Source organism: Clytia hemisphaerica, unplaced genomic scaffold, assembly GCF_902728285.1.
Source record: "Clytia hemisphaerica strain Z4C2 unplaced genomic scaffold, Clytia hemisphaerica genome assembly, whole genome shotgun sequence".
In the NCBI taxonomy this organism is placed as follows: domain Eukaryota; kingdom Metazoa; phylum Cnidaria; class Hydrozoa; order Leptothecata; family Clytiidae; genus Clytia; species Clytia hemisphaerica.
This window is the reverse complement of record NW_027103962.1, coordinates 1,702,621-1,719,957: the sequence shown is the minus strand read 5'-3', so window position 1 is coordinate 1,719,957 and position 17,337 is coordinate 1,702,621. Positions and strand designations below refer to the sequence as shown.

At 35.7% G+C, this 17,337-nt stretch overlaps 1 protein-coding gene across 1 annotated transcript in view; it reads left to right on the top strand.

Annotated features, from left to right (window-relative positions):
• The window catches only part of LOC136810290 (bystin-like), a 37,218-nt gene extending 25,514 nt beyond the window's left edge, over positions 1-11,704 (top strand). The window contains exons 5-13 of the mRNA XM_067066859.1: positions 6,219-6,270; positions 8,178-8,360; positions 9,013-9,091; positions 9,496-9,561; positions 9,999-10,116; positions 10,347-10,437; positions 10,713-10,778; positions 11,262-11,334; positions 11,580-11,704. Of these exons, the coding sequence (XP_066922960.1) occupies positions 6,219-6,270; positions 8,178-8,360; positions 9,013-9,091; positions 9,496-9,561; positions 9,999-10,116; positions 10,347-10,437; positions 10,713-10,778; positions 11,262-11,334; positions 11,580-11,675 (824 nt within the window). The 3' untranslated portion in view covers positions 11,676-11,704. The remainder of the gene's footprint in view (positions 1-6,218; positions 6,271-8,177; positions 8,361-9,012; positions 9,092-9,495; positions 9,562-9,998; positions 10,117-10,346; positions 10,438-10,712; positions 10,779-11,261; positions 11,335-11,579) is intronic.
• The last annotated feature ends 5,633 nt before the right edge of the window (positions 11,705-17,337 follow it).

Sequence of the window (17,337 nt, the reverse complement as noted above, 5' to 3'; positions counted from 1 at the left end):
AGCAAGCCTTAATTTTCTCTCTGCGGTTAGCTGGTCATTAAAGAAATTGTGTGGCTATGCATCAATCATCCTGCAAATGATCAATCGCAATTTCGCCATTCCTTCACAGGTTTTAACAAATGGTTGGTACAGGCTATTCGTTAAAAGGGTTTCCAGTAATTATATTGTTTATGGAAAGTTTTGTTTCTCGTTAGCACACCGTTATTATGTAATTGGCCATTAAGAAAAAACTAATTACACGTGTTTTTTTATAAGAATATACAACACTTTTGAAACCTTCGGAAAACTGTTTGAGTTTTAAGCCTAAAATTGTTCTTATTTTCACTATTTTTGTGAGTATTTTTGTCCATTTTCCTAAGAAATCGGGTGTTTTGGAGTCTGTAAAGCCTTAAATGTTCACAACTTGTTCTTAACATTTTAGCCATCGATGCCTTATGTTCTTATATAGTTTGTTCTTATAAAAAAACATGTATTCATCAATTAAGTTTGTTTTGTTTTGTAGCAATTTAGGGATGTAGTTTATTAGGGATTCTTCTTTCTTTCTTGGCACCCAATGATGTGTAGTCCCAAATTGATAAAGACTTTCGCCACGTTGACATGTTCATTTGTTGTTGTTTCTGTAAACAATATAATTATCTTTTCAGAGGGTATCACTACTCGATCACTCTCTTCAATGAATTACTCTCTTCGATCGACCTCTGCTTGACCGGACAGGTCACCACGGCAAAATTGGTGTTCAAATTTGGGCTAATCAAGTTCCCCTTTTCAGTCTCAAATAATATCTGACAGGATAAACAACAGAAAAACAACAATTTAAAGAACTTTGCTGTAATTACCTTATTGTTCACGATATAGCCTTTGAATTTATAGAACATTGTCAATCACAATGAAAAAAAAGCTTATCATCCAAAAAAAGCCTTTTTATAGCCAACCAGAAAGAAGTTTAAATTTAGTTCATAGCGATGACTAAGATTTATTGATATGAAATTGAAGATTATGTCACTATTTTACACATTGCTGACCCGCTCTTTTATTTCCCGATTTGTTTTGACTTTTTCAACTTGATAATATACCACTCTTGATCATCTTTTCAACAAGCACAAAATCGCAAATTCAAAATATCTAATTCAAAAGTTTTATAGCCTTTCTCTTTCCACTGTAGATTACACGTTTTTTTTTATAAGATCATCCAAAATTTTTGAAGCCTATAGATGGTCTTAACTTTTTGAGTTTCAAGTTTTTTTCCCCATTTTTCATGTATTTTTGTCCATTTTCCTAACAAATTAGCTGTTTTCGAGTCCGCGAAGCCTTAAAATGTTCTTAACTTTTTCTTAACATTTTGGTCATGGAAGCCCTATGTTCTTATTTGTTCTATTAAAAAAAACGTGTATATTGAGACAGACTTTAAAACAGGCAAGCAAACGGCATTGATTTCATTCCGCCTTCCTTTGACATCAAACTGTTAATTCTTTGAATCCAGGATGCTCTCATTATATGGGAGTACCAGGAAAGTATTTAGAGGAGTTTTTTTGGGATTTATGTTAATGCCTTTTCCTGAGCGAATCTTTAAGAAGAAGGCCGTCTTTGAAGTTGTTTTTTTAATTTCTCAATCTATCTATTAGCAACAAGGATGTAATTAAAAATTTGTCATTAAACCGAAGAATAATATATTATTTGAGTCATCATAAATGAAGTAAACCGCACCGTAAAGCGAAATTGTGGACCGTTCCGGTTTTTTATGCATAAGTTAGCCTTTGTCCTCAACTACAACGGCATGAATAATCATTTTTTGGATGAAAGATGTCAAGGATTATGAGGAGCAAACGGAACGAGAAAGTACGAGAAAATCTGTTTACTTTTTTAACAATTAAATAGTGAATTTAAACATTAAAAATCATGTAACTCAGATTTAAGTCAAAAACTTCGGTAGTAAATAGCCCTTTAGGAATACCTTATCGGCCAAAACTTAGTCGGCCTTATTTTTAGTCGGCCTTAATTATAACTCAGCCCTAATTTTAGTCACCTCGTCAAATTTTAGTCATTAAGGGCCGACTAATAATTAAGACCGACTAAAAATTCGGCAATACCGATATGAGAAGTGGGTTAAGAAAAGCTTAATTATAAACTTTTAATATAAACTTTTAATTTGGCCCAAATTTTTAGTCGGCCCAAATTATAGTCGGCCCAAATTTTTAGTCGGCCCCAATTTTAGTCAGCAAGCCAAAATTTAGTCACTTAGGGCCGACAAAGTTTTGGCCGATAAGGTAGGAACATTTTAAGTTGGTGTTATTCGTTGTTAGTAGGGGGAAATTTGTTCGTATTTTTGAGGTCGCTCGACCTTTTTAGTCAAAGCACTTGTTATACATTTTTGGAAAGCTAAGGGGTAGGGGAATCAAAATAACTTGGGTGCCAATTTTTTTTCGGACATTTTGGTGTGATTTTCGGACAAATACGACGGTCTCAGGCAAAAATCATAGGGTGAAAAATTAATGAAAATTTTAGCTTGAGAAAACGGAGACCTGTTGTATATTTTTGGAAAGCTCTCAAAAAATTAAGATTAGTGATATATTGCGAGTATAGGTGATTTCTTTACCTAACTCGAGATATTAATCCTTAAAAACAGTGTTTTTAAGTGTTTTTCAGTCAGAAACAGCTGTTTTGTCCAGTTTTTGCGCTTTCGGAAGCTCAATATCTCGAGTTAGGTACTGAAATCACCTATACATAAGTCCCGCACTTCAATCCGTCATTTTAAAAGCGGTGCAAATCTTAAAGATTCATTCTTTCTTATTTGGGAAAGGTTGAAGATTCCTCTCCAGCTCTTTAAACTTGATGGGGAAACCAGCCTTGAAGATAAAGTGAGATAAAGATTTTTCTGGTATAGCCTGATTGTTTTATGGAGGTAACATTACTTGTCAGCATATTCGACTGTTTCCACTGGAGTTTTTTGCAAGCAAATTCAGTTTGTCTCTTTTAGTTACTTTAGGCGTACAAACTTTTGCGAGCAGAAACTTTCGCGATTTCCGCGAATTTTGGCCCTTTTCGCGAAAGTAAATGTCTTTAAGGCGTAGTGGTGTAGTGGTTATCGTGCTTGACTTCTGTCCAGGAGGCTCGAGTTCGATACCCACCGTGGCACTACGATTCACTTGGCAAGTGAATGCTCCTTCGCCCGGGTCAACCCATGCCATGTGAGGGGAATTGGGTACCATAACTCTGATAAAAGAGTATGGGTAGATAATTCAGACATTGTGGTGTGCCGTGACACTCAGGAGGTTCTACACCTGCGAGGACATCCGTTCTCCCGTGTAGTTCGAGTGTCGTGGTATACACCATGGCTCGGCAGCTCGCATCTGCAGGGTTGCAATGTCTGCTTGCGCTGTGATTCCTACTCCATCGTGGGTAGGACCCATTCCGATGCATTGGAGGGCATATCTATCTAAATGGCTTTAAAAATTCCAGGAAGGGCCATTCGCGAAAGTTTATGTTCGCGAAAAATTCTTGACAAAATAGAAAATCTGTAAAACTTCAAACTTTGAATAAAATGTTATTTTTATGGCACTTTTTAGCCCGCTAAAAGACTAATAAGTCAAAGGACAAATGTTTCAAGCCAAAATCAAGAAGTATTTGTCCCTCTAAGCCATTTTTTCATGTCAAAATTCTCAATTTTACGTCTTGATTCGCATGAGTTTATGCTCGCGAAAAATATTTTTCCGTTAAATTCGCGAAAGTAAATGTCGTAAATTTCGCGATTTTTCTTCCTTGCGAAACTTTCTGCTCGCGAAAGTTTGTACGCCTAAAGTAGTTTCCCTGTGTAATCCAACGCATGTGTTTGGATCAGTTTTGTTGGTTTGGAGCAATTACCCAAACATGCTGCTCATTTAATTAAATTTGTTTTCATTATAATAATCCTTCTCCGAATTTGGGTTGCTCTTTCGATCCGTCGTCCATAAGAGACTTTTCTCCTACTTTTCTTTAAAAAAATACTCAGCCAGTTATCAGAGTGTTGTGTCGCGTTAGTGCCATACATAGCATTCTTAATCTGAAACCTTAGCTCTTTTCAAGACTTGGTAAATAAAGGATTTGGCTTTAGTTATGTTGCGTTAGATGCTGTCAACTTGTCACACTTCATCGTATTGAGTCGTTTATAGTTACATTTTCAATTTTTCTTTCACCCTTTCTACTTAGGTAAACGCTCTCCTTTTTTAACTGTCAAATTGAGGCCTTACCCTATTTTTATCAGGGGGGGGGTGTTTTCCACCAGGCTGGCACTCTTTTGAAAAACTCACTGAAAAATTTTTTTAACACTCTGAAAGTTTTTGACTTTTAATATAATCCTATTAGCAGCATGTATACCAAATTTTACAATTATACACCGACCAGATCAGGTTTTATGACTTTTTTGTGCAGGCATATCATAAATTCCAGCTAAAACCCTGTAAAATCCCAAAATCTTAAATTTAGCATAACTTTTGATCTAGCCATCCAACTGACTTCAAATTTTGACAAGTTTAGATGTTAATATAATTTAAAAAATATTTAAAAAATTTTCAAACTGCTGACGTCATCAAAAATGACGTAATTGTTTTTTGAAAAAATTTACTCATTTTCTGCATGGATTTTAAACCTTGATTTTATTAGTATGGTAAAACCAGCAAATAGGTTAAGATATATTTTTGCTTTTAGAAATTAAAACAGAATGAAAAATCTCCAGCGTCAACTTTAATTGCTATTTTTATGAACAGTACTTTTTCATTGGTTAGCGATAATGGTTAAACTTTGTGACATGATGACGTCATCAACCCAAATTTTTTTCTATGAACTCCTTTTATGATAGAAAACATTTGTGCCAAATTTCAAGTCCATACCTTTTCTAGATCAAAAGTTATGCAAGGCTGGTGGAAAACACCCCCCCCCTTGAGAATACAAAATCCGAAAAAGCCTGATAATAATAGGGTTAAGAAACACCAAAAGCCACAACAAGTTGATCGCATTTTTCAAGCTTATTTTTCTGTGGTTGAAGTAAAATAAATCAAATTCAATTTAATAAAACGTTCTGTTCAAAGAATGAACTTTTCGCAGCTACACAATAAAATCAATCATGATTGGGAATTTCGGGGAAAACGGCCTAGACAAAGAAAACGCATGAACACTTTTGTTCCTGTTCAATAGGCTTAAATCTTCAAATGGGCTATTCCAGGAAGTAACGTATCCCTTCCCATTGTTGAGGAACTTAAACTTACCATTCAGGACAGGATAGTGCCTTAAAAATCAAAATTCGGGGTCTCCTAAAAAACAAAACTTTGGAGTGGTCTATATCAATTTTGACACAAATCCAGAGTGAGCCCCAAAAGGGGAACCTTTTGAAAAATGTCAAAATTCTCGGGATCTCTAAAATTTCGCCACAAATCCATTCTCTACATTATAGGTAATTCATTTTCTGGTATAGCCTTATTGACAGTGAATTAATAGATAAAGCACACGTGTATAATTTATGTTAAACTATTGACTATTTAAAAAGAGTTTCTATGAAACAATTGTAAAGTACCTTCGTTTTCCCAGAACCTCTTTCTCCTTCGACGGATTGGCATGGAACCTTTTCTTCATTACACGTGGTTAATTATTTCTTTTTAGTCTGAAATACATAGAAAAAGTTTTTATTGCATTTTCTACTCTAATTGGAACCATAAAAAGCAGCCCTAATTATATATGAATTGGTCCATGTGGAGTGAAATTTCTAATAAATCAAAAAACCGCTACATTCCGAAGAAACGCGGACAGAAAGTTGTTTACATGTTGCTATTCCTCCAAACTTGATTCTCCAAGAGATTTCCATTTCATTTGGAATTTTGTCAGCCATTTACCCCAGTCCTTTTAAGAAGTCGTAAGAAAAGCCAAAACGATTCAAAAATCTTGCAATGATTTATCAATATTCCGGTCTCCCGTCCTTTTTATTCAGAATTATATTTTAAAATTTATTTTGAATCGTAATATATTGTTCAACCTCTAAACAACGCATCAATTCGAGTTTTGGCATATTCGAATGAATATTTACCAAAATTAGGCAATAGGAGAGGTTGCCACTCCGTTCAATAAAATTCCCCATCAGGTCTAAGACCGGGCAATGCTTGAATCTGTAATTTGCGAGCTGTAGTCAAATGTTCTACCTATATTTTGTCAGGATAAAATCGCTTATACTTTTCATACTTATTTCTCTTTTACAGAGGCTCCTGAAAGACCCCCTTTGGACGAAAAGATCGTTTCCGTATTCAAAAGGTATTTTAACTCATGGCTCTGCTTGTCTTCTTATCTGGAACATTTTAATCGACCAACAACAAAAAGGTCGCAAAGCGTAATGGGTAATCAGGATCATCGCGTGCTAATAACGGCTTATTATTGGTCCAATGTTTTGAAGATTTTTGCGTCTAACCAACGGGAAACCGTTACAGGGTTCCCAGCGGTCAGGGAAAACCTGGAAAACCTGGAAAAAGTATCTTTTTGGAAAAAGTCAGGGAAAACCTGGAAAAGTCAGGGAAAATTTAGAAAAAGTAGTGAAAGTCAGGGAAAAGTCAGGGAACTTTTTTTGGAATAGTCAGGGAAAGTCAGGGAATTCCAAAATCAGTCAACTCCAAATTACAAATGATAATTGAAATGATATTATCCTTTTCATCTTTCATTTTTGCAGGTATTTTATCAGCCAGTAAGTATTGGTGTATTGTAAGCTCTGTGATATTTATTTAGTCCACAGTTCTGACAGTTTTGTTTTACTTATCTCTTCATTAGTTTCTTTTATTTCGTTTTAGTGGTAGAAAAGTGACCCGGGGGGGCACTCAAGGTAAATGACCTACCAGACGTTCGGCCCTTAAGGGTAGGTTTTTCATAGTTCAGGAAGGGTAAGGGTAGGAAATTACAAAAATGCACTGAACTGGACTGTAAGGGTAGGAAATTGTGATAAAAGGCCAATTTTTTGGTAAAATTGGCACAAAATTGGTCAATTTTGGAGGAAAATTTCCACATTTTCTTGGAAAATTGCAAAATCTTTCGCCCTTACGGGCGAGAAATTTTGAAAAAGTGCACTGTAAGGGTATGATTTTTCATGGAAATTCACTGCACTCTAAGGGTCCGATTTTAGAAGCCAAATTTTGAAGAAAATCTTTTTAGAAAGAGGAAAGAGGAAAGTTTTCATTCAAATGATAGCACGTTCATCTTTACATACATACGACGGTACCCCTTTTGTATCCTGGTTTTAGTGGGGTTTTAGTAGACTCGCTTTTTAAATAAAAATATGTATTCTCAACTTCAGTTGAGCTAGAATCTGAGAATGTCTGTGTGTCTGTCTGTGTGTCACAAAAACTTTGGGGCAGGCTGGAGACTTTAAAATTGGTCCGATTGGGTTGAAATTTTGCACACTTGATCCTTGGGCAAATCCCTGGGGGTGTTTTTTTCATTTTTTCAAAATTTTAATTTTTTGGGCCTGGGGACGAGTTTTTCGCCAAAACGAGGCTAAAACTTTGGGGCAGGCTGGAGACTTCAAATATGGTCTGATTGGGCTGAAATTTTGCACACTTGATCCTTGGGCAAATCCCTGGGGGTGTTTTTTTCATTTTTTCAAAATTTTGATTTTTGGGGCCTGTGGACGAGTTTTTAGCCTAAAGGAGGCTAAAACCCAAAATGCTATAATTTTTCTTAAGCCATTAAGTTTACAATTGGGCCTACGAATGATTTCAAAGATACTGAAGTTGAGCCAGTGCGGTTAGCACGTTCGACAGTTGAAATTGTGTTAAGTTTTATTTTTTTTATCTCAATATGGTGTTTTTCAAAACACTGTTGAGGCGAATGGTCAGGGAAAAAGGCCCAATATTCTGCTCTGGTCAGGGAAAAAGGCACCTTGGTCAATCTAAAAGTCATGGAAAAAGGTATTTTTTTTGGAAAAAGTCAGGGAAAAATATTTCTCTTAAGTGCTGGGAACCCTGCGTTATCGAGCCGAAATCGGTCCTGATTATACACATGATCGTTTCGACTGTCAAATGGCCTATAACATTGAAATATAGCGATGAATTTCATTAGCCATACTCAAAGAATGGCAAGAATTCCAAAGGGTTGTAAGCTGAATGAGAAGTCGCCAATTCTTGCAAATTTAGCCTTAAGCTCGTAAATGTTCTTCGTTCTTTTTGTTATTTCAGCGTTGGTGAAGTACTAAGTAAATACAGATCAGGGAAGATTCCTAAACCTTTCAAAATCATCCCATCCCTGGCGAACTGGGAAGAAGTTCTTTATTGCACGGATCCAGACACGTGGACACCTGCTGCCATGTACCAAGCAACACGAATATTCACATCCAATTTGAACGCCAAAATGGCTCAAAGGTATGGAATGCGTTGGTCTGTCGACTTATTATTGTAGTCCTGTATCAAATCAAACTTAAAGGGATAATTAGATGGTCTGAGATATTTGGCCGGCAGTAAGTTTTATATGGGCTTGAGACCTCCACATGTTTGCGTAACTATTTTCCAAAGTCGAGATATCATAATTTGAGATTTCTGAAAATGGGTTCTCACACGGTTCTTACGTTGAAATTATATTGTTTTCTTACTAAAAGTCAAAAACTTGTAATTTAAATATCTCAACTTTGGAAAATATTTAGGTAAAAATATTTTGATGTTTTGCTCAGGGCATTAAAAAGATTACACATGCCAAATATCTCAAACCATCTGATAATCCCTTTAAATCATACTAAATTTAGAGTCGACTAGAACTAGACGTCAAAATCTCAAAATTATTGAAACTTTTTTTGGACCACTCGGTATAATCACCCATTGTTTCCTGGAAGAACAAGATGAGAAAGTTTACTACTGTAAGCGATTAGCTTTCGCTCGTCGTTTTTTATAGTCTTTTGTTGCAAATTTAGGGAACCCTGTCAAAGCTCCCCTGCTCTATACTAGATAGGTAGTATTGTATTTGACAATTTTCCGACGATCGAGCCAACACTGCTTCAAAAGCCTCTTTCTTTATTTACAGGTTTTTCAATCTAGTGCTGCTGCCGCGCGTTCGTGACGACATCGCTGAATATAGAAGATTAAATTATCATTTATATATGGTATGAATTAATTGCCTTACGATTCTTTATTAATTGTTTGAAAGGGTTTACCATACTCAGAAGGGATGGGGTTCTTGGTTTCTGCGAATCGTTTTTTCTTTATTCTTAAAAGCAGACATGACCCTGTCCTTTTCTTGTCCGATTTAAATTTCTACAGACTTTCTACACGGTGTAAATTGTTTACATGCTGTCAACTCATCATTCAAAGGATCCCTGCTATTCGAACTTGGCTTGGAATGTTTCTCTGTAAGAGTTGTAATCCTCCCCCTTAACTAGAAGAAAGCATTTCCTGGAAGATGGAATTAACACTCTCTAAGTGCACACCTTTGTTCAACTGTGTAGGAATATCCATATCGGTTTTGAAAGGCTCTTTGTTAATGATCATCTTATTTCTTTTCTTTCAGTCTCTGAAAAAGTCTCTATTTAAACCTGCAGCATTTTTCAAAGGAATCCTTATACCACTATGTGAGGTAATTTGTTTACGCTACGTTATATATAGCTAGTAAGCTAATCAATCTTCAGACACCTCTGCTTATGTAAATGAAACAGGCCCGGGGGGGGGGGGCAGTCAGGCAAATTGACCGACGGGTATGTGCGGCGGTTAAGGGTATGTTTTTCAAAATATCAGAAATGCACTGTAAGGGTGTAAATTTCAGCAAATCTGGGAAAAATTGCAAATTTTTGCTCGAAAATGTTGATTTTTTTTGCTCTAAAAGAGTTTAAAATTTGAAAAAATGCACTGTAAGGGTATGAATTTCACCGATTCTTTTCTGCACTGTAAGGGTGCGATTCTAAAAGACAATTTTTTCGCCGCAAATACCGTCAGTTGGTAAACCCACTTTTAACAAATATCAGCCTCGTATCTTGAAAATAACCTTTCTCACAAAAAGCGTGTATTTCGTTTCAGTCTGGGACATGCACACTAAGAGAAGCAACCATAGTAGCCAGTGTTTTAATCAAAACCAGTGTCCCTGTATTACATTCCGCTGCCACCATGCTCAAAATCGCTGAAATGCAGTATAATGGTAGGAATTTCGTTATCTTTTGTTCCACAGTGGACTCTCGTTAGGTTTAAACTACCAACTCTCTTTAATCCGAATTCGAACGGAAAGTCTGATTTGTTTTAACCGAATGTTTCGGATTGAAGCGAATTCTATTTTACGAGGCTTGGCTCCATGAAGGGAAACGTCTCATATAAAGCCAGGTGAAGGGCAATGGGTAATTTCGATTTACATTATTCCTTTTATATTTACAGGTGCTAACAGTATATTCTTACAAGCGTTACTCGAAAAGAAATACGCTTTACCATTTCGTGTCATAGACGCACTTGTATATCATTTCTTAAAGTAAGTTTTCTCGTCAATCTCTGTTGGATAGATTTATGACCTTGGTCTCTATTCAAAGAGTGGTGGCCGAGTGGTCTAAGGTGAAAGCACCACAAACTAGGATTTCCTCAGTTTCATCCAATGCTCCCTTTGTTTAGTTCATATTGTTCGTGGATCCCATGAAAACAATTGAATGGATATTTTTAAGTCCTGTCTGTGTTAAATATTGATTCTATCCAAGATTACCGAGTAATCAAAGTATTCTTCTGGAACTCCATTTTGTTTCTTTTTCACAGATTTCAAAGCGACCAGCGTGATTTACCGGTATTGTGGTATAAATCCTTATTACTATTTGTACAAAGGTAAACTCAAGTCATTCCTTTTCAGACATACACCTAATCTAAAAAAAGACAGTGCAGAAATGGGAGTTTTACATATATCAACGAACGGCCTTATGCTATTATGAATACCCCCTGTTTTCCCGATTTTCTTAAAGATTTCACTAATTGTTCTGAAGATTTAACTTAATCGGGCTGTCTGAATTTTGAGTTGCGTGGTCTAAAAAAGACGACTAGTGCTAGAGTGCGGTTAAACTTCGCTTTCTTTAAAAAAATATTAGTCCAAAGTATACATGGCTTCCCTCTAAAGCTATAACGATAATGGTCTGGAAATTCATTGTTTTCGGTTTACCATTGATTTACTTGAAATTGATTCTTCTCAAAATTGAAACCACTCATCTCGTGTTGTTGTAAGGGTGCCATTGTGTTTGATTCAGGTGTTTGATTCAGCTCGCCTCAGGCCAGTGTAACCTGATTTTATATAGCTTTTTATCCTCCCTTGAACAGATATAAAGAAGATATAGCTAGTGAACAAAAAGATGCATTAATGGAATTAAGTCGGAAACACAACCACTATAAGGTGAGATTACATTTTTAACAGTTTTCTTATTTGGAGTTATATTTTTAATGTATACTTACACCCGCCCTAGCCCAATTTTAAACATTTATGTTGGCCTTAAATTGAGCTTAAGTTGAATGTAATGACTTGGTCCTTGGGTGAGCTCAGAAAATAAATGAAAATGCAGTCGAATATTTTCTTCCATGATGGCGGATTTGCCGCTTAGTTACATAGCTATACATTTCCTGGAAAACATTACATTTCAGATCACACCGGAGATACGACGAGAGCTGACGTCATCAAAGTCACGTGACGAAGAAGATCCCGCAAACGCGGTCGGAATGAACATGGATGATGATTGAGAAACGCAATAAAAACATTTTTCTATCAATCCGCTCCTCTTTTTATGTACCCTGACTTTATACCACTTTAAAGTACATCAAACTACATATCAAAGGAACTTTGTTTTCAATTCTAGTTGTCAACGTTGCGAATTGAATGTTTTGAAATTCGAACGTTGTAACGTTTTATCTAAGGTTAATTAGAATATAACATTGCGGGCTAGTCGGAGTGAACCTAGACTGCTGGCATCCCTCTCAATTGTTTTGGGTATACGGGCAACCCTACCCAAACCTCTTATAATTAAAGTGAGTTGAGTCCATTGAGTTTCAAGCCCGAAGGGCTAGAGGCGAAACTTTAACCCTTCTCAGGCAAGGGAAATTGAAGCTACTTATTTCCCTTCTGACGACGGATTGTATCTAGCGGTTCCTTTGTTTTGGAGGACTATATTTTTTGAAATCTAGCGATAGATTTGAGTTTCAATCTGGCGTTTTTGTAAAAACTACGCGCGGGCGTTCTGGATGGGAAATAAGTGGTTTCATTTCCCATCCTCCAGATGTCTCAACTCTATCCCTACTCAATGGTTTCATTTCAGCGAATACATCGTCTCGGCGATCGAAAGATCTCAATACCTTTATAAATTTATCGATTTTGACTCAATCCCTGAAAGATATTTTTCTCCTAGACGTCAAACCTTTCAAATCATTTTGATTAAATTTTTTGGTGCCTTTCTTTCTCCATTAAATGATCTACGCAAGAAAATTTTGATCTTGTTAAGGATAAGCCCAATAAGCTTCCTAACACCTTTTTTTACAATCTACAAAAAAATGTATCGATTGAACTTCTACACGCAGATCAGAGTTTATATTTGCAGATAACAGCAACAAACATGTAAAATTAACAAATGGTAAAATTTCGATTGAATTTGGATAAGTTTGAGTTTTTGAATGATTAATTTCCAAAAAGAAAACGTATCCCTCTCAGGAAGTTTTGTCAGAAAACGCGTGCCTTTAAATATTTTTTTAAAATCCTTCCTAATCGGAAGGTGTTCTATTTATTTTCCAAGAATTTCTCAGCGCTGATCTTAAATATTACGGCCTTGTAAACATAATTTCTACCCGCTTTCCAATCGAGTCAATGAGTTTTTTTATAAGAACAAACTATATAAGAACATAAGGCTTCGATGGCCAAATTGCGGACTCTTAAACGCCCGATTTCTTATGAAAATTGGCAAAAATACTCACAAAATGGTGAAAATAAGAACATGTTAAGAACATTTTTATGCTTAAAATTTAAAGAGTTAAGAACACCCGAACGCTTCAAAAATTTTGGATGTTCGTATAAAAAAAATGTGTAGTTTATTTTCTTGGAAACCCTCAGTTCCAAAATGTTTTCTACTTTGAATAAAGGGGTATAGGTTTCCCACAGAGGGAAAATGTCAAATAAATAGATTTGGCGGAGAATTTTTCGTTCTCGAATTGTTCATAAAAGGACAAGCATATATTTAAACTTGATTGAATTCAATTGAAGTCTTTGCTTTGATTTTATGAATCGGATTAATTAATTGATGTTCATTTTTGAAATTTGCGAAACAAAAATAAATTATGAAAAATATTTTATAAGATTGTATGTTTTATGATATTCTTTCCATTCAGATAAGCTTGGAATATATTATTTTGATTGGTTGCAAAGACAAATTCTGTGTGAATATGAAGCAATTGACTGTATAATCGATCGATTGAAATTCAAGAGTTGTTGAAAAATATTTGTAAATACGCAAATCAAAGTTGTTCCAAATATGCCATGATTGGTGATCATGTTTGTCCGAAATCAAACTAAAATCACAAAGCAGTAGGCTTTTCGAATCTTTATTTATATTGCCGATTTTTATTGAACCAAAATTGATGGACTCATCACTTTTATGAGAGCGTGTATGTAGGTCATTCCGCTTTCTTTATTTGAGAATAAGTGGCTTTATGTGGTTTTAATAATGTGGGTCCTTACACTGAAATTCATTTTGCTGTTGTTGGTGGAGTTCGGACATTCGTTTGACGGTAAGTTAACTACGTCATCGGCCCTTTTTACACCGGCAACTTAACTACAATATCGGCCCTTTTTACACCGGCATTAATTGCGCTAAAGGTCAAATTTTTCCATCCCGATCCCTTACGCCGTCCCATATTACGCCAGCGACAAGAATTTAACGCCAACAAGGAGTAGTGTAAAAAGGGAAGATTAGGTATTATTATTTTGTGGAATTTTGGAGGTATTTGATTTGATCGGATAATATTTTTTTGAAATTTTTGTTTTCTTCTAAAGGTAATCAAGGAACTTGGATGGACAAATTTTCTTCCAAATAATTGTTTACCTAGTCATTTGGCAAATGCAAGATTAGCAAAGAGATAACTTGTCATTTCTTTTTAAGAACAAAATATCTCTCTGGGATTTAAAGATACAGATTTTCCTGGTACCATATGATAGCTAAACTTTCCCATTCCCAGCCAAACATTCCTGGTGCATTTTAGCCTGGAGATCCATGCTATGATTTCTTATTCTATATACTGATGGCGAAATATATAGCATGGTATGGGCTGAGAGTTTGAATTTCCCAGATCCTAATAACAGTCGAAAACATAGAGAATCAAATTTTGTTGTTCTTTTACTGGTTACACTTTCTTAGAGAAAGCGCAACTTCCGAAATTTGTTTTTTATTTTAGTAAGTAAGGACAGCGCTAAATTCGAATTTCCCACTGTAATTTTTTTGAGGCAAATCTGTGCCTCACAGGTCATACCCGTCCTGTATACATCAGATTATAAAGATACAGGACGGGTCTCCTGTCTAGGCTCATTTCGGCATCTTTCCGCTGTTTTTCTTCTGATTATAACGGCAAAAAAACTTTTTTGACTATACGTGCAAATGTATGGACAACATGCAAAGGCCTAAAGATAAAGCTACTTTTGTCGTTACATGTTAAAGTTGCAAAAGTAAAGGAATGAGAAAGTTTACATCCTACGGTAGAGATAGTAATAAAATCTGTATCCTTTACACTTTAGGAAACGCCAATTATGAAGGCTGTTACATTGTGTACAATCAAGGTCGATTCAATGTCTCCTTTCAACTTCCAGCCAATGAAACAGTTCAAAATGATAACCATACAAGCTTTCAAGAAGACTACAAAAACCTCTACGACATCCAACTGTTTTACTCAAACAACTCAAACAGATATGATTTCACGCCCGGGCGTTTTTGTCAAGTTACATTCATAACGCCCCAAAACGGATCGGTTCAATGCCACTTGTTCCCATTGGAAGGGCGTGATATGTATCATATTAAATTGGTTGTCCAACGGCTGAGTGATGGGAAGATATTGATTGATCAATATATAAAATCATATTTTAATACGTACCTAGACGGATTCAACTGTTCAATTGGTAAGTTTACACGTTTTGTTTTTATTAATATATGAACAAACGATGTAAAAACAAGTTAAGAACATTTTGAGGCTTTGTAAAACACCCGATTTCTTAGAAAAGACAATTAACAAAAATATTCACCAAATGGTGGCATAAGAACATGTTAAGGGAACATTTTTAGACTTAAAACTCAAAAAGTTAACAATATCCATCCGAAGGCTTTAAAAAATGTTCCTATAAAAACACGTGTATTCTTTAAAACACTTACCGACTGGCACAGTACGCCCAATCATTATTTGATATTCTGATGGCGGATTGGCGGCCGCCTTCGTTGAAGATCTAGAGTGACGGGTCAATTTCTCATCGGTGAGAATTGAATAATAGTCGGTCTTCGGTTTTCCGCATCCCCAGTCGGGTTCAACGGCCCTTTGCGCGTTAACCTAAAAATATTTCAGTAATCCCAGAAAACAAAGGGTTAGGTTCAGACCTCCCTTGGCAAATCCCTCGACGTGCTCTGGCGAAATTAGGTAATCCAAACCCTCCAGCTGTTGAAAACCCTCCTTGATCTTTAGAACGTTAGAGTGCACTGCATGGCTGGTGAGCGAATTTACTGCAAGTCTCTAGAAAATTACTCTTCAGCCAATTGGAAATACTCTACAAGGACGCAACTAGTACACAATAGTAGGGGGAAATTTGTAAAATAGTGTGACTTTTTTAGTCAAAGCACTTGTTATACATTTTTTGGAAAGCTAAGGGGTAGGCAATCAAAATAACATGGGTGCCAATTTTTTTTCGGATACTTTGATGTGTTGTTCGGACAAATATGACGGTCTTAGGCAAAAATCATAGGGTCAAAATTTAATGAAAATTTTAGCTTGAGAAAAGAGAGACCTGTTGTATATTTTTGGAAAGCTCTCAAAAAATTAAGATTAGAGATATATTGCGAGTATTTGTGATTTCTGTACCTCATTCAAGATTCTGACCCTGAAAATAGTGTTTTCAGCCAGAAACAGCTGTTTTGTCAGGGGGGGGGGGGGCACGCAGTTACTACAAGACAGTATGACACTTACTACCGTGGTGGTACTGTATTCAGAAGTTATGAAAGCAGTTACTACATAGTGTAGTAACTGCTGTTTGGGGGTGGTGCCAAACACTAAAACTAGCACTTTTGGTGTAGTAAGTGCTTATATTTCAATTCTTTTTAAAGAACTTTCAAAATTTTTACAAAAAATGATTTTTTTTGTGAAAAAATTATTTGTTAAAAAAAATATTTTTGTTATAAATGGACGAAAAAAAATCTGAAATTTTTCTCAGACCCAACTTTGAAATTATGCTTTCCCTAATTTCATTAAAATGTTCTCAAAAGCTGTTAACCAAGTAAATCAAAAGAAAATCTAGCACAAAAATGGCTTTAGGTTGAAAAATAATCGCAATTTAGGGTAATTTCGAGCATGTTTTTGATGATATCACTCAAAAACAGGGGTGGTACCTGGAAATCTTTTCTGAAAACAGTTACTACCAAGGTGTAGTAACTGCAAAGGGTGGTGGTCCTGAAAAAAATTGTTGAAAAAGCACTTACTACACATCATGTCTTGTAGTAACTGCGTGCCCCCCCCCTGGTTTTGTCCACTTTTTGCACTCTTTGAAGCTCCCCTAACCCTTAACTTTCCAAAAAATGTATAACAAGTGCTTTGACTAAAAAAGTCACACAATTTTACAAATTTCCCCCTACTATTGTGTACTAGTTGCGTCCTTGTAGAGTACTTCCAATTAGTTGAAGAGTAATTTTCTAGAGACTTGTAGTAAATTCGCTCTTCATCCACGTAGTGATTCAATCATTAGACCTGTAGAGGAAAGCGCGTGTCTTATCATCCTTGAATCTATCTCTTAATTTTGACTGTTGATTACATAGCAGCGATAATCAGTAAGATCGAAGCTTGACCAGCTTGGGATCAAACACTAAACGTTATCTAAAAAGGCCTTTTTACACTGTGTCACTGTCGTTAGTTGAGATGCTTCTTGAATACACCTAAATTTTGAATAAAAGTTAACTCTCAATACCTTCCCATTAAACTTCTTTGTAATACTTTGCAACTGAGCAGCAATGAAAAGAAAAGTATGAAAGACATTTTGAAACGCTATTTTCACTATTGGATTCTAAAGGATTCTTGTGTTTTTCACTTTAGATCATGGGCCAACCTATGTTAAACTTTTGGAGACTTATGATAATTTGATCAAATTAGAATGGCAATATCCTTTGTACGAACTTCA